The sequence below is a fragment of the Amia ocellicauda genome, chromosome 18 (assembly GCF_036373705.1).
Source record: "Amia ocellicauda isolate fAmiCal2 chromosome 18, fAmiCal2.hap1, whole genome shotgun sequence".
Classification (NCBI taxonomy): Eukaryota; Metazoa; Chordata; class Actinopteri; order Amiiformes; family Amiidae; genus Amia; species Amia ocellicauda.
This window is the reverse complement of record NC_089867.1, coordinates 25027539-25045180: the sequence shown is the minus strand read 5'-3', so window position 1 is coordinate 25045180 and position 17642 is coordinate 25027539. Positions and strand designations below refer to the sequence as shown.

Sequence of the window (17642 nt, the reverse complement as noted above, 5' to 3'; positions counted from 1 at the left end):
TCTCACTGGTTTGCTCCAGGGATGAACTGAATGATCGGGATTGAATGGAAGGAAGGACATTCACAATGAACGAGTGGGCTGAGTGTATAGGACTCCAGAACAGTTACTGAATCAACACAAAAATAATCCACCGGCCACAGTGCCACAATGCCAGTCCCACAAACAGACTCTCAGACCCTGTGGCACACTCCTGCAGTTGTCTGGTGTGAGACAGTATTTGTACCTATGTGGTAAATCTACCTGGGTGTACTTATGCAATAATAAAGTGGTAAAAGCACTTTTCATATGGTCTCATTGGATGACTTAAAACAAATAAGCCACTACTTTACACTTTAAATATTTGACATCACTATACAAAAAACAAACATCTACACAAATTATTCAAGTTAATGACTATAAACATATGATATCACTATGAAGTACACAATACATATTTATACAACTTTTCCACTAAGAAATCTACAAATACCACTGGATTGCTATAATAAGATCTGTATCCCCGGGTAGATCTACCAAAGAGCACAATTCTTACACCACACTGGGCCGCTGCTGAGAAAAGTGCCGTGTTGTTCTGAGTGGAGATGTTGCCCATCACAGCCTGACCGTGTGTGGAGAGATCGGTTGCTGTCGCTGGGCAGGACAACAAGTGCCGTCCCAATCGCAACCATCAACCTCCCTCTTCCCCTCCCCCTCCCCCTCTCCATCCGACACACAAACACTGACACCAGCTCCCTCCCTCCCCTCCTGCTTCAGAAGGAATGCAACCGAATTCCCAGGGCGTCGACAGCCAGGCCCCGGCAATGCACGGCTATCCGCGGAGGATCTCTGGAGCCGGGTCAACTCGGGCCGGAAACGCACTTCTGCCTCCAAGTGCTCCGGCTGCCCCTCCCACGATCCCAGACTCTCACAGAGCTCTGACCCCGGCCACCGAACACTGAGGACACAATATCTCTTGTGCAAGTTTCCCCAGGCAAATTCACCACAGGATGTTGACACTTTTATCGTGCTTTTACTGTGGTTGTACCATACATTTACAGTGGCTAACCATGGGTTCAACATGGGCTGAGCAAAAACAAGTTCAAGATTTCAAACAAATGCTATGGTAAACATACCAGGGTAAATGTGCACAAGGGCTTGAATTCGCAATATAATTCCCTCTATTGGACTGACAGTTAAGTTAAGTTCACTTCAGGTACACAACTACATGTAAATATTGTACGTGGTTTAATATCACATGATAGGATTTTGTGTGCATTTAATTATTTATTGCAGTGGCTTGAACCTTCAGCTCATCAGCTTTCAAGAAAACAAAAGCATTCAAATCTACAGAGCTCCACCGTATTAAAATGAACACACAACCACAATATACCGTGCATGAAACGCAAGACAAGGGTGCGTGTGGGTCTCAGAGATGCTCGGGGTGAACCCTGGTGCAGTGCAGTCTAGTGCGGATAAAAACGCACTTCCCGCCACAATCACAACGCTCCCATTCCCACCGATAGAGTGACGCATCGTGCCTGTATTCAACTGTGCCAACACACGTTACTGGAAGTGAGAATGAAGGTCTGGGTGTGGGAGAGCGCACACAACAATGTGAAAACCAAACCAAACACTACAAAAAATAATTCAAATACCCATCTGGTTAGCAGGGAATTTTATATCACAAAACAACATTTTTTAAAAGTCCCAATTTCTAGAACTAGGGACCAGGGAACAGGGAAACCACGCAACTGGGAAAGTAAACCTCACAGGGCGAGAGATGAGAGAAGGATGCCGGCTTCCAGGATCATGGCTGAGCGCAAAATGTAACATGGACATGCAGCTCGCTGTGCATTTCATCAGCGGACCAAATGAGAAAACCCTGAGCCTGCAGACATGTTTACAACATGGCGAGAGCATCGGCATCACTGTCTCAAAGCAGGCTATAGTTTATTACTGTTCATTATTTAGTGCCTTAACCAGGGAAAATTACAGCTGTCATACTCTGCTCTGTCTTGTGATCTTATTCGGGGATGGCGAAGGGACTCATTGCGGAGTACGGCGGGTGAAATGGCCGCCTCTCGCTCGTACACGTGTTCTCGTTGTGCTGCTCAGCGTGTCTGGCCGTGAAGGGATCGTTCCAGGAGCTGCGTTTTATTTTTGGCTGGATCTCTAAGTGGAACAGCAATTACTGATGTAATTAGAAACAGGCCCAGAGTGTCGGCAGGAGCACACTCAGCAGAGCACAATGGAGGCGGGAGAGAGACGGCATTAACATGGGCAGCTCCGCTGGGCGCTCACTGGACGAGCGCATACCTCAGTGTCATAGTTTCTGATCAGCATTCACACAGACGGGGGGGCAGGGACTGAGCGGTTCACCAAATTCATCCCAGTTACAATAAAGGTCCAACCGCCACCCCCCTGTGTGAGACACATATGAAGCAAAACAACAGCGAATTGTGCTTTAGGAAAGACGCTCTGACTGGAAATGAATCCTAGTTTTCTGACCCATTCAAGTGACCTCTGTGCGCTGGTGTAAACCTGTACTTGGGACCATGCATGGACATACCTCTAATCAATCTTTAAGGTTTAAGCTTGTATTGTAGGTGCTTCACATGACAACAATCCACAGCACTTATTTTCAGTGACATGGAGATAATTACACTAAAAAGTCAACAACTGATTCAAGCAAATCATTAAGGGGATTTTTTTATTGTATGTAAACAGTTCTACACCAATTCTGAGTTCAAACATGTCCGAAATACAATGTAGTCTTAATTTTCAGGTTTATTGCACAAGGCAACTTAAAGAGGTTGTACAGATGATACACACCACATTTCCATACCGCTCACAACAATGTGTGTCGTCGGGCTGAATTTGCATCGAGAACGCAGTACGGGGTGTGCCATTGTGTCGGCATGACCGAACACGACTGTAACATTAAACACAGGGCTGCCCGACAGCTCGGCACAGCCAGGAACGCAGATCTGAGGATATGAAAGCTGATTGGGAGCCTTGTGCTGCGCAGAAGAGTAATCACAACAGAAGACAGCTGCAGGATTCCACCGCCGCCACTGACATCCCACCCCGAAGCGTTCAGCACGGTTCTCAGAAAACACTGCCATTATCAAGCTCACATCTTTTATCACTACATATTCTGCTTTGTTGTTGTCTGAACTGACAGCTTGAGACGCAAGGAGAAGCCATGTAGATGACTACATCAACCGCTCCGCACCAAAGAAGGCAAAAACCAAATACAGCCGACTGTGAAAGAGAGAGCCCCCCTTCGCAGTCGACACAGGCCTTACCTTCCTGCACCCGCGGCAGGTGAGACTGGTCAATCTCTAGCTCGGTCATGGTTGTGGTACCTCCTGCTGCCTCCTCACCGGCAATCACAGCCTCATGGCATCCAGGGGACGGGTGTTATCCAGCAACCAGCTCCTATGGGCACTGGAAGAAAACGAAGTGATGAGGATTAATAAATAAATCCTATTCCATCGTGCTTTTAATTAAAGTCCATCTGAAACACTGGCAAACAGGGCAGTCATCTGCAGCACTGAAAATACTTCACTACACAGCAGAAGCATCGATAGATACTGTTCTCTTGGTGGTTCTGTCCCACCAAGATGGTGAGGCCTTACCAGTCTGCTTGGAAAGGAGGTGAATGCATTTATGCTTGGGAAAAGCCTGAAAATAAATGGTACTGAATACCATAGGATGCCGCAATACAGGGTCACACCTTCTCTGGGACGTGCTCACGCCTGCACACCCAGTGAGGAAAAGGGCAACACAACACCAAGCACGAAACAGAGGGGACAGAAACACAACAGCATCTTGTAAATTTACCTCATGGGTAAAGCTATGCTAGTCATGCAGAAGGCTGGAATTAAGTTTAGAGGGAGCGGTAATGTCAGAAAACAGACCGATTCCTCTGCTGTTGGCGGGGGCTGCTGTTAATGCTGTGTTTTGGGGAAGAAACCCGAAGCATGCCCAGCAGTATACGAGAGTAGTCTGATACTCCACTGAGATCACCGAGAAATCTGACTCCGAGACGACTGCTCTGCGGTTTGGGAAAGGACATAAATGAATGGCTTTGGAATAAAACTGAACCGTCCCTCCAGGCTGCAGACTTGCAGGGATTCCTGCACCTATTCAGGTGTCAAGGTGTGATCAAAGTGCCTCTCTGTAGCTCCTACATCACCTCTCCACTATAAGCCGACACTGCTGTGTAATTGGATCACAAAGCAGCTACTTAGTTGTAGGAAAACGCATCTGCAGTCAAATCATCTGGGCTCTTTAGTTGTCCGGGGATCTGATGCAGCCCCCGTCCCAAAGAGACACGCCTGGACAGTAGTCACAACTGTTGCTGAATCCAACGTTTGACTTGATTTTTAAAGAATAAAACCCCGATCTTCAGTAGTCTCTTGGCATTTTTTATATTGGAGAAAACAAGACACTTTTGAAAACACTGCACATGCATATCTTATACACACACATGGACCCGTGGTACTTTAATGAGGCTGAACTTTATCAGCAGCTGCGTCACATGCATTCTCCTAAAGTGCAGATAAACGTGTATAAAACATACATGTTCGTGACCTTGTCTTTAGCAGCTGTCAGACACGTTTCCCGGGGTCCTGTGCCGTCCAGTCCTAGAGAGGCGACTCTGTATCCAGTTCAGTCCCGACTCTTCCGCGTCATTGTTTCAGCTTCAGTGTCATCGCGCTGTTACAGTCGCACCGGCGACAATGTCCCGGCCTCATCCCACACACACACACTGTACACACACACTACACACACACTACACACACACTGTACACACACACTGTACACACACACTGTACACACACACTACACACACACTAACCCTAACGCTTATTTCTGTAAATGCGACTTTTCTTTTGCCAACACACAATACACTGGAGCAGACGAGCCGCTTCTGTTTGTTCCACCAAAGCTGTGGCACAAGACATCGATAACTTTCAAATAATGAGGTTTACCTGAAGGAGATACTGTCGTGCTGTGGAGAAATCTCCAGAAAAGGCGTCGTGCTGTGTGCGGTGCTCCTCTCCCGGCTCTCCCGGCTCTCCCGGCTCGGACTGTCCGCTCTGCGCGCTGCTCGTCCCGGTCCGTCAATGGACACAGAAAGCGAAGCAGCTGGAGCCCGGATGGCAGCCCCGCCGGGACAAACTTCCTCTGCACACTTTTTTTTTCCGCACCCAACAGCTGTAACTGCACTGACTGGCTCCCCCCGGCGAGCCGAGGACCGACTTTCCCTGCGTACGCAGGCTGAGCAGACTGCCCCCCCGCAATAAAGCGCATCCAGACCCAGAGCCCAGCGGGGCGGCAGCGCACACAGCCCGGCTGCTCTGCACACATGCGCCCGTAACCCGACTGCATTCGCTGCGCAACAAAAGCGCTGAACCACGTCCATGTGCGCTGCTGTATAAAGAGCAAAGTCACCTTAAAACGGCGAAGCAGCGCCTGTCTGCACCGTGTTGGAAAATGAGGTAATATATATATAGAGAGAATTGCTATTTAACATTGAATGTAGGTATTTTTAAAAAGGTGTCTGTTTTGCCTAGTGTTAACGTTAATGACAATGTATCGCTTCTTAGTATTATCATTATTCAAATGATTTCTGAGAACAAGAAGCATAAATGATTTAAAGAGTAATGTTAATGAACATTTAATTAATTGAGTTAATTTTACTTTTGACTGCAACGCATTAGAAACTTCAGATGCAGGATTTATTCAGTGGTCTGGGAGTGAGCGCCGGCCTGTGGCGCCCCCTGTTGGTGGACAGCGCTCCTCACAGTTGCAGGGAATACAACTGTGAAAGTTCATACAAGTTTTTAAATCTGTGCAGAACTGACACCGTCGCTGCCGGCTGGCGTTAGACAGCAAGAGCCCAGCCTGCTCTGGTCCAATCAATCCAACCATTCAAACACACAATATGTATGATTTTTTGTATCCTTCTAATACGTTATACGTATTTACCATCACCACGTCTATAATTAAACATAACATTTTTGTTTCTATGAATTATTAGGCCTATGCATAGAATGCAAATTAAGTAAATTAGCCTACATGATTAGTGACACAAATGTCACTTTTCACTTGTAAAAGCTACATTTTCAATGTGAATCAACTGGCAAGACATCATATATATTAAGAATAATGTCACATTTTAGCCCTTTTGCTACGTGGATTCACCATCACAAAACAACACTTTATAGGAGAGACGATAGTTAAAGCTACAGTTTATTTCACTTACTTACGCCCCTGGGTCCCATTCTTGTCCGTTTGGAGAGGACCCCTGTCCAATTTTTCAGGCTGAGGCTGACAATCCCAGCTCCACTCACAGCCCCACTGCTGATGAAGCTCACCGGGCTGGTAGACCGCCTCAGTATTTGTCAAAGTCTCTGCAGCCCCCTATCGGCTTCCCAGCGAAACTTGACCGGTCAGTTCTCTCCCTGCAGGCTGGTTTGAAATCACACTCTGCTTTGCAGCCTCTGTCCTCCCTTTGCTCGAGATCGTCGAGGCCTGCTCATGTGCCCCCTGTTGGACACCGCTGCCACTGAACTGCGTCCCATCCACGGACGCCTCTCATCTTGTGCTGGGGTGGCCCCTCGAACGGGCTGCGCCGGGGTGGTTCTTTCAGGAGTTCATCATTGCATCCTGCAGCTGCTGGGGCTCACTCACCGGCTCAGTATCGTTTTTGTCCCTGGCACCCTCCTCGAACCGTCCGTGGACGAGTCTTAGTGTCTGTTCACTTCTCTCTGTGGGAAAGGCCAATCGGACCGCTTCCCAGAGCGCCCAGCACAACTCTGCATCGGTGTGCCCAGGCTCTTGGCACAGCCAGCAGAATTTGAGCCTTCAAAATGCTGTTTCATACTCTGGCATCCCACGGCCCTACTCTTCCTGATGAGAGTGGCAAATACATTTATTACATTATTTTTTTCAATAGCACAGCGTTGTGAATTCGATCCCACTTCTGACACCAATGGAGCATTTTAGCCCTTTTGCTACATGGATTCAACAGCACGAAACAAATAAATAATAGAGGAGGGGACAGGCACACACACACAGAGCTCAGTCTCTCACTAACTTGAACGGCTCCCCCAATCACTCTGCCCCCCATGTTCCTGCGTAGGGCTAACCCTTGACCCCAGAACGTCCTAACTAACATCAGATCCCCAAGCAATATACCCCAGCCCCCCACACACAGAACTGACAGACAGACACACACAGTCCCAGATCACTACAGTAATGACAACAATACTCTACTTATAATAAGAATGATTTTGTTAGATCTCCAAATTTCCATCCATTCATTTATTTATTCAAAGTAATCACTTTGATTGTTGAACATATGTACGTACCCACTCTCCATACCATCTCTCTCCGTCACAAGGCAGTGACTCCAGTATATCACTGCCTTCCTCTCAGCCACAGCTGTCACCGGCTCCTTCATAAATTAGCCCAAAAGCCTCCGCTGTTCATTGTGTCGTGGCGGTCAGCGCGAGGGCCGACTCTTTCATTCTAATGAGCTACCGGCAGCCTGCCTTTAAAGTAAGCCTGTTTATCATACCTCCATTACCGAGTCCGCTCCTGACACCGCACACATAAATTATAAGCGTTTATGGTGACGGTTAAGAAAGTAACGTCGAGCCAGAACAGCGACGGTGAGTCACTGAGGACGGCAGGCCAACTTCCATTAAGTGGATTTTATAGAAGTCGCTGACAGGTATAAGAGCCTCTTTCAACTCAGTGAAATGTCAGGCCGCTTCCAGTCAGCGAGTTTATATTTTAAAATTAAATAAACAACCTTTTACTTTTAATATGTTGCATACATTTAAAGTGCCCAACCGTACTGGTTACAAAGAGGGGATTCAAGTTAATAGAAGCAGGAGGAGGAATATGTTGAGGGAAATGAGAATATCATGCAACTGCCTTTTCGGCCTGCAACGATGCGCAGCGGTCGCACAGCTCCAGAATCATCTCATCTCAAAATAATCAATCAATCAATCGGCAGTGTCTCTCAGCAACACGTCTGATGCATCGCCAACACTCACTGGTTACCGTACTCCCACTCTCGTTCGAGTTAATTTTCAAGTGTTTTAATAAAAAATGGATCAGAAGTTCTAATATTCTCACGTACATTCAAATATGACATGATCACACTTCGTTTTGGTTTGGTTGTTTTTAAACTGTCAGCATGGACATCACACGCATTTCTGCCCAGCCACAAGCTCTGTATCTCCAAACTACTATTTCTGTGTTCACCTCCAGACCTGGGTGAGTGAATCTGAAGAGGGAATGAGAAACGCGGCAGAATCCACCGTTGATGTAAGGGTGTGCAATCTGCCAGTGGCCAATAGAGGGCGCACAAGCCGGACAGCTCAGTGTATCAGGCCTCTCGCTACAGACCCTGTCCTTGCCGTCCGGCTCTGGTCCACGTGGCTTTAAAAAAACAGCACTTACACCCCTTCACCTGCGCCGGGCTGAAATTTATGGACTCTGTAAAAATAAAAAAAAGAACTGCAATGTATTACAGCCGCAGCAATAAAACAACAGCGGGGCCAAGTCTGACAAGCCAACGTCACAATTGTCCTTTTTTTTTTCTCAGTCATTCATTCATTCACTTTTTATTTATGAGCAACGCAACAAATAGAATATGGATGTGGGAGGGGAGGGGACGGGGAGAAGACGTATATAAGCCCTGGAGGGAGCCGGAGGGGGAGCGAACGCAGCAGACCTCTGGACACTGCGGAGGAGCCACTCGACGAGCCCGACGAACCGATCCCACTGCAGCCATCGTCCGAACAGCCACCATGGTGGGCAAACTCCTGCTGTCCTGGGCCCTGCTGCTGACCGCCTCCTGGCCCCTCTTGGCTCACCCCATCACAGACTCCTCAGAAATGTCCTATCCCGGACCCGGTGAGTCACATCACTTCATACAACAGGTCTGTGATTGAAATCCTGAGGCAGTTTAGCACCGAGTCGCAGGCTGAGCAGCCCCCACAGTTACTAAAGTGGACGCAGGTCTGCCGTGGTGGGTTGTGGAAAACAGGCAAAAGACCGGCAGCGCTGAGAAGGGTGCCAGGAGAACCAGGCCAGGGACATAGTGCTCAAATGTGCCTTCAGATCTGCTCTCCATATTCTTAAAACAACTGTCCAGAGAAGAGCAGCTGGGCTCACTGCAGATGTGAGGACAGAATTAAAGAAACTGAGTAGTAATCTTAGTGAACGACAGGTAAAATAAATACTCTTAGCCCTTAATACTCTTAACCTAGGCTGCAAGACTTTCAGAGAGCACATTCCTTGCTATCTTCAGGATCTCTTTTCCACAGCAGTCGTGGGTTTGCTTCCACCCTTCCACCACTCTTGGTGTAGAGTAGAGCTCCGTCTTCGCTGTGCCCTGAGGGTTCTGAAGTGGTTGTTGCTGTTGTTGTCTCCGCAGTGTCGGGGGAGGAGGGACGTGCCGCGGGCCCAGAGGACTTTGGCCTGTCGGACCAGACCTACCTCTCCCAGGGCGGCCCTGGCGGACTGGGCTACCCCGCGCTGCTGGCCCGTGAGGGTAAGGCCGCCGGCACGACAGAGGGGGGGCTCTCACTGTAGCTGCTGAGATATGAAACATCCGCACCCAGCTGAGAGAAACACAGCAGTCGGATATATTCAGCGTTTTACCGGGTGCAGATAACAGTATATGATATATAACAAGCAAGGGAGTCTGCTAAGAAATAAAGAATACATAAATAAGGCAGGTAATGTAATGAAATCCAACCCAAGTGCTGGCACAGACAGACCCACGCAGTGAAAACTAAATCACATTGATTGACTTCTTGGCTTTTTCTTCCTTGGCACAGCTGAAAACCCCTAAACTGCGACACAACAGCCGCCTGGGTCCCCTCCCTGTAGGAGCGGATTGCTAGGCTAGTACGTTTGCAATTAAGCTGGCTCTCGACGGCAGCACTGAGATGTGCATATCGAGAGGTCTCTTCTCTGGGTTGGGAATACATTAAAGCCCTGTCGTGTATTATTCACCAGTATGTCTCTCTCTTTCTCCGTCTGTCTCTCTCTCAGGACTCAGAGGTACAGGATACATCCCGAGGGAAGCTGTCAAAGAGGTAGGCGCTGGTTACCCTGCGACTTTAAGGGATCGTAGAATATAACTTCATTCAAATTAAACGAATCTACTTTAAGTGTTAAAATGTAAGCCCAGACAAATGCCCGGGCGTATTACCGAGATGGAACCCGGGCAGAAACAGAATATGTCTGTGACATGATGCCAAGCACAAAAGGGAGTGGACACTAACACGGCAGTGTCCGGAAACTTGGCTCGTGTGCTTTATAGCAAGTTTGAATGGTACTGATGCCACGGCAGTGAGAGTGTTATAGGAGTGGGGGGCGGCTCCACATCGCATGAGGCAGAGCTCTGATCAGGGATTGTCGGATGTGTACGATGGGGCTGTTCTCTTTCAGGTCCTCATGGAGAAACAGGGTCGGATGTCCCCCCTGAGCCGCTTCCTTGGCAACAGGAAACAGTACAGGAAGAGAGGGAACACGTCCGAGTGCTTCTGGAAGTACTGCGTCTGAGCGCGGCGCGGATGGGCGCGGAGCTGGACACACAGGCACACACGCGACACGCAGACAACACACTCACACACCGACACACCTGCACTGCCATCAGGCCGACACGCCGAACGCAGAGAGCGAGGATCAACACAAATCAGGGCAAACGGATGATAAACACCTCATGATGGACTGCAGACTCTCTCTCTCTCTCTCTCACACACACACACACACACACAGCCATTACTTTTTTATAGGCCACCCCTGCGTGTTCAAAGTGCACATACAGACAGATTTCCAGTCCCCTCTCAGTCTGCTGTTGACCAAGGCACCCGAATGCCAAACTGTATGTTGGAAAATAAATAAAGCTTTATGTTTCGAAAAGGGTCTGAGGTCATGCTTCTTTCTTCTGGCTGCAGACAGGAGCAGGTGAGGCTCGAGGAAGAGCACGGTTTAGTTACCTGGACAGTGTATGGAGAACAAAACACTCAAACGTTGTCATATTTCAGTTCATAAAGATATTAATAATGCCAGACGAGTTGGGAGGTAGGGGTTAAATCTAGGGAGTCGAAGTGGTAGAGAGAGGTCTGCGAGTGTGTGTCTGTGTCTGTGTGTGTTTTGGAGATACAGTGCCAAGTAGAAAGTAAAGTACTTCCCAACTGGAGTGTCTCAGCAAAAGTGCAAGCGATGGGTGATTCAGGAAGAGGAATACGACAGCAGACAGACAGCTCGATGCAATCATACCAGACCTGGCTTCTGTTTATTACCCTGCTGATGCTCAGAGCAGGCTGCTACATAACATGCACTGGGGCAACAGGGCCCCCTGGGTCTGACGGGCTCGGAGGCTGACAGGCAGCAGAGGAGAGGTGGCACAGGGGGAGCAGTCTCGGCGGCGGCAGCAGGGCAGCAGCAGGGCAGGGGGTAACTCCGGTCGCCAGTTCACCCCTCAGTCCCTATCCACGGAGATTGGTCAGTGGGAAGGAAAACCGGTACCTAGATGAGTCCATAATCTTCCTGCTGGAGAGAGGGAGAGGAAGAGTTTGTAGACAGTCAATGTATAGATGTGTGGCAGAGACAGTTAGCAAGTCCACTATGACATCCGTGCTTCAAGTCAAATTTCAGACACTTGATGGTCTTAAATCCTCACAATGACTCACCTGTCGCCGCCCTTTAGGGGGAGTGGCCTGTCCACCAACACACCGAGGCGTGGGAGGTCCCTCTTGTCCGGGATGTCCTCGATAAGCCCCGCCTCCTCTGGCAGGCGCTCCAATCCTCGCTCTTCAGCAAGCTGTCCATCAGGAGAGTCCAGGGCTCTGAGCAGACCAATGAACTGCGGAGGACGGGGCCACAGTATTAGTTTCACTGTGTTTATTTATCTGGATTTGTATCACACTACTCTATGTAACCTTGAAACTATTATTTTGCAATTCCTCATAAAATGTGGGTCTCCTTGGACAAAGGCTGTAGCTCAATCAATCAATGGGAAAATGTAAGTATATTATATATTGTGGCACAATGCCCTGCTGCCCTGCCAGGCACTATATCCCCCAGATGCCCCGGGAGATGACTCAAGCAGAAGCACCTGACCTGGTCACCCCTGATTGGCCGGCACCCTTTGTCATTGGGGAAGCAGGAGCGAAAGAATAGAACAGCAAGAACCTACTGCTAACGAACTCTAGAATTGGACTGTGATTGGATCGTGGACTTTGGCTGCTGGTTTGTCTTGTGTGTGTCTTTCATTAGAGCCCCAGATGCCATGACCAACCCCACAGAGCGTTACAGTATATTCTTAAGTGGAGAAACTTGTGATTTCCTGCAATACGTCAGTGTGTTCAGCTGTGTTATATTGCGGGTGTTTGTATGGTGTTGTACTGTGACCGGTCCCGTCCCCTTTACCTCGTTCAGAGTGTCTGTCTGCAGCGGTCTGGCATGGCTGGGCCACAGTGCCAGGACCACCAGGGCCAGGGAGAGGGGGAACATGCCCATCATTCCTGGAACACAGCAGAAATACACTACAGCAGAAGAGCTCTCTGTCACTCTCTCTCTCACACAGAGAAGATAGACACATGGCACATTGAGCAGCTCTCCACGCCTTGTTTGGCAGTTTCATATACCCTACATCAGGAAAATCATCAGACTGGATGTCACCTTTCATGCCATCCTATTTACTCAACGCACAGTGATTTTATTGACGCTGCTACTCTTCACACGTATGGGAGACTTTCAGAAGTGTAACTGCTGCGTGGACTCCAATACGCTTCGGAATCAATATTGATAATCTGATAAAGTCCCCCTTACCACAGTGCCACTCAGAGACGTGGCAGACAATGACAGCTCCTTCATATTCAAGTGAGAGTGGGCAGCCGTCCGTCAAAGAGGGGGATGTCCACCCTTAAGGGCACCGCTGATTAACACCTAGACAGTCCAGAGCATAACCCAGCTAACAATCCAGTTAATGGATATCACCCTTGTAATGATGTCCTCCTGTCTAGCACCAACCGTGTCGCCCTGCGTTGTGATCATCTCCTCGGCCACACCGGCGCACCAGGAGACATGCTCTCTCTCCTACAATGACACTGTGGCTTAATCGTGCTCAACTAGGCTCTCACTTGGCCCTGCCGCTGTTCCCTGCAGTCCGTGCCACACCTTACTATCCCTCTCTAGGTCCAATACCACAGCATGAACTCAAGGTTTGTGGTAAAATGCTGTTCGCCCCCCAAGTGAGCCGTGGCTGACCCCCTCCTAGCTCAAGAAACCTCTCCGGACTGCCTGGTGTGGAAAAGCCATGCTGATGCTGTGCAGGCGAGACAGACCAGTTGCGTCTAAATGAGGATACGGCCCTGCTTTTGTGCCCCTGTACGATTCTCAGCAGTCCTAACCAAACAGCCCTCATGCACGAGAATAAACCGGATTACCAGGGAAAATAATTGCGGCTTCCTTACCTTTGCAGTGCCGTGAGAGGTGAGAGCCAGGAGTGCCGAGGACAGCGCTGGCCAGATCAAGACTGGCACGGCACACGCTCTCCCCGCTTTATAAACCCCCGCCCGCTCCTCCTCCCGGCCAATCGGGATCCCCGCGGTCCTCAGAGAGCGCCCTTCCGTCCCGACCCATAAACCTGCTGGCAGCTAATTACTCGGGCTGCGAGTGTCCTCCGATTTTACGGCCACTCCCCCACAATGCACCGCTACGCAGGGACGGCAATAACAGTAAAGCCCAGCCGGTGATCTCGGCCCACTCCATGGTAGGGGCGTAGCAGGGCGAGACTCCGTCATGCAGAGGGGGGGTAGTTGTCGGGAAGTCTGCAAGTGCTGACAAGGTTGTAATATCTGTACTCCGGCACACGTCCAGCCCTGACATCACTGCAGACTCTTGATTGCGGGTGCACTTTTGAAACCGCAGAACATCTGGCCTAGGGGTGCTGTTCCATCCAGATGTGTGCCCATAACTTGACGCCTTTTTCCTTCTCCCCGTGTCCCAGAACGGCAGTTTGCAAGCATGAATTAAACCCATCGCCCGACTCTGAGCACAGATCTACAGTCCCTGGTTCTTCTTCCATCATTTTGGTGCATTTGTTTCAGTGACCAGGAGTCTGGAATTGGAACTGTTTAGCCCTTGAAACTCTAGAGATGTTTTTGACGGATGAATTGTCTTTGTATTCACTCTAAATCCAGCTCTCGCTGGTCAGAGACACTATAAAGTAAATTAATACAACCTATTGACAAAGACATTGCAAAAAAAGGAAACGCTGTTTGAAGATGAGTCGGCAGGAACCAGAGACGCCCTTGTCTTCCTGTTCGGTGCGTTAAAGCGAGGGATCGTGGCACAGAGATGAACATTACCCTTTACACTAGCACCGCTTTAACGGCGGCCTTCAATCATTTTAACCCCCCCCAACCGCTCGCATGTCCTGTAAAAACCAATCAATAGACAATATTTCGTTTTTATGATGTTTGTTTTATTTCTTTACTATTTATTAGATTTTTTTCTCCTATGAAGCGATACTTTAATTTCAAGGCTCATGAAATGCTGGTGGGGGGGCAGGGTAGAGCGAGCGGAGGAGCAGGAGCTCGTCAATATTGCCCCCCCCAGTAACTTTGGCTTTCCTGCCATTTAGCCTATCAGTTGGGACGGTCAGAGCACGTCTGGTCTCGCCAAGACTGGTTTTGTTTCTTTGTTATTCACAGGAGCTTAAATTATGCGCTGCAAAGCTGGGCGTTCAAATCCTTACAGAGCCACTGTAGTAAAAAGGTAAGTTAATTAGTCTGCCCTTAAATGAGATTGGTCTGCCATTACAAAGGATTGGCTACCATCCCTTTAACTCCATCCACTAACCAAAGACTCTCAACTGCCCATTAAGACAATAGTTGAACTGTTTTTGGATTATAAATCTATTCCTTTTATTCGTTTTTAGTTTTTATTCCTTTCCCTTGTTGGTCAAACGGGCACCTAAACAACACTTTCCCCGGGGCAGCATAACCATGAAAAAGAAATGCGGCTGATTCTTCTAGTTATTCAAAAAGAGAGAAATGGCGGATCTCACCCGAGCTGCGTGTCCACAGGGGGGCTCTGTCTGATCTAATGGGCCAGGGCTGGGCAGTGTGCTCTGATGGGTCCTGGCTCATTCCCTGCCCGCTGCACCACAACTCAAAGGTACAAGTGTTGGAACGGACTAAAACAGCTGGGTGACTTTAGAGTGAGAGAGAGAGAGAGACAGACAGAGAGAGAGTGTGAGTGAGTGAGCGAGAGAGAGAGTGAGAGTGAAAGACTACTGGGAAGTAAACGTCAAAAAGTGAGAAGAGGGGAAAAAAATAATAATCGTGAAATAAACAGAACTGGAAATTAAATCAACAGGAGTTTAGTGTTTTTTAAACATTATTCATCTTTATTGACGTTACTTTACAATCTAACAAAAACTAGTATTCCCTGAAAAGATGACCAACTGGCATTTTTGTACTTTTAAATTACATATATTTTTTTTTGTTTGGTTTTTGGTCTTTATATAAAAAAAAGGTCTATTTCTAAAAAATACTGTACAAAACATCCGAGTCCAGATGAAACCACTGTGCTGGGACCGCTGAGCCACGTTCGGGCCCCACGGCGACACTGAGAGGCAGCCCAAGATCGCGGGCCATGATTGTGGACTAAAACCAAAATGGACGCTTCTCCTCTGGAAAAAAAGAAGGAAACGCTTCACAAGTGAATAGATTCTGTAACCAAAGACTAAAACAGGAAAAGAAAGAAAATACGACTTTGTTTTGGCAATAAACAGGCTAGGTATAAATACAATACACTTTCAAAATGAAGTACAATCATAACAGAGACCTCCATCTTGACAGATCCCCACAACGAGGCTGGCACGGAAGTGGGTCGAGCTTCATGTCGAGCAAAGACAATCGTAACAGCAACGGAGACTCATTTAAAGCTGCCGCGCTGCACGGCCAACCCACCTTAAACTGAGGACTCTGTAATCATACATTTTGAGATGTCCTAACAATCTTCAATTAAACTCTCCAGCTGTTGGCCTCAACGGACCTTCACCGCACTAGTGTCTTCCACCAGCGCAGGGCAGGATTTGGTGGGAGATGAAACGCCCCCACCACTAGGTAGCTGAGCAGCTGTGGCCGAGGAGAAAACGGTCTTCTTTGATCGGTGCTCCGCCCACAATGCACTGCTCCCGTGGTGCTCTTTGCAAAGGAGCGAGAGGGCTCATCACGTCTTACACCGCCCAATAACATCTCACTGCCCTCCTTCCCTCTCTACAGTCATAAAGTCTGGTCCAATCTCATCCTGTTGACGAGTGTTTGACTCTGCTGCCCTGAACGGCCATCCCAGAGGAGACCGCTATTCTAACAGATTGGTCTGGATCCAGCAGTAAGTTGCTTTCCGGTCTTTAACTGGGATTAAAGCCTAAATATGACGGATATAACTCAAATAAGCCTCACGAACACGCAGAAAGATGTCTCCTGGATGGCTGTGAGTCGGTGTCTCCCCACCCGAGTGTTCATGCACAGAAGGGGCATAGCTCCTTATGACACCTGCCCCTATAAGGGTTGCCTGGGGAAGGAGACGGAGGCTCACATCTTTATTGAGTGCCCCTCCGCCCACAGGGTCTGGCTCCTGTTTTCTCCGTTCCTCCACAGGTTCGCCGTTCCTGCGCGGGCGACAGCCCAGCAGATCCTATACGGTCCAGCCAAGGGAATCTCTACATCTACCTTGAGGTGCTGGTGGCGTGTCGTCTGCGCAGTGAAGCAGGCACTGTGGGAGGGACGGAACATCTGTTTGTTCAATAAGCAGGAGCTGGACCCGATCGTCATCGCGCGGAGGGGCATGGTGTTTGTAAGAGACTATGTCAATCTGGAGGTCCATCAGAGGGGCAAGGAGGAAGCCTACAAGAACTGGCGCATACAAGATCTGGGGGAGCTCAGGATCCCATGATGGGACCCACCTCCGGGGACGGTCAGTTCCCCCTGCTGGAGCCCGAGTCCAAGATCTTTTAAAGATTTTAAGGATGATTGTTTTTAAAAAAGATTTTAAATAACGAATCTTAATTGTTTTTAAAGATTTAGTTGTTTTTAAATCACATTGTTCAGGTTTTTTTTGGTATAGTTTTGTTATATTTTGTTGTCAAATACATTGACCGTTTTGGGATTAATTTAAAATGCATTAGACCTTTTTTGTTTGTTTTTTATTTTTACTTTTTAATTGTTTCTTTAATTTGTTTAATGCATTTTCAGTTATTTTCAATGTATTTGACTTTTTTGTTGGTGTGCAGTTTTTGCTTTTATCACGTTTGTTTTGTTGATTTGAGCACATTTATTTTAAAAGTTAATTGTTTTAGTTTTGTTAAAATCACAAAGATTTTAAATTTTTTTAAGTGATTTTAAGAATTGATATTTTAAATGATTTTAATCATAAGTATTAAATATTGAATTGTTTTTATTTACGAAATGTAAAATACTTTAACCAAATAAACAGTATAACTCAAATAATTCAATAAGCAGGAGCTGGACCCGATCGTCATCACGCGGAGGGGCATGGTACTCGTGAGGGACTACGTCAATCTGGAGGTCCATCAGAGGGGCAAG

The 17642-nt window shown here is 48.0% G+C and overlaps 2 protein-coding genes across 3 annotated transcripts in view; one reads left to right on the top strand and one right to left on the bottom strand.

The window, feature by feature from the left end:
- Window positions 1–5208, bottom strand: part of ccdc50b (coiled-coil domain containing 50b) — a 37949-nt gene extending 32741 nt beyond the window's left edge. The window contains exons 1-2 of one of the 2 annotated variants that reach the window (XM_066690506.1): window positions 4980–5208; window positions 3288–3429 (exon numbers count right to left, since the gene is read on the bottom strand). In XM_066690506.1, the coding sequence (XP_066546603.1) occupies window positions 3288–3336 (49 nt within the window). In that variant the 5' untranslated portion in view covers window positions 3337–3429; window positions 4980–5208. The remainder of the gene's footprint in view (window positions 1–3287; window positions 3430–4979) is intronic. The other variant, XM_066690507.1, reaches the window with a different exon arrangement.
- Window positions 5209–6311: 1103 nt separating this feature from the next.
- uts2b (urotensin 2, beta) lies at window positions 6312–10941 on the top strand. Its single transcript, XM_066690508.1, has 4 exons — window positions 6312–8922; window positions 9446–9562; window positions 10069–10112; window positions 10468–10941. Exons 1-4 carry the CDS (start codon window positions 8496–8498, stop codon window positions 10579–10581), a joined length of 702 nt encoding a protein of 233 aa, XP_066546605.1. The 5' UTR covers window positions 6312–8495; the 3' UTR covers window positions 10582–10941.
- The last annotated feature ends 6701 nt before the right edge of the window (window positions 10942–17642 follow it).

Excerpts from the sequence above, each read along its gene's own strand:
- uts2b (XM_066690508.1), top strand. The coding sequence starts at position 8,496 with ATGGACTCTGTAAAAATAAAAAAAAGAACTGCAATGTATTACAGCCGC. Across the intron at positions 9,563-10,068 it reads CGCGCTGCTGGCCCGTGAGG|GACTCAGAGGTACAGGATAC; the intron begins GTAAGGCCGCCG and ends TCTCTCTCTCAG. Across the intron at positions 10,113-10,467 it reads CGAGGGAAGCTGTCAAAGAG|GTCCTCATGGAGAAACAGGG; the intron begins GTAGGCGCTGGT and ends GTTCTCTTTCAG.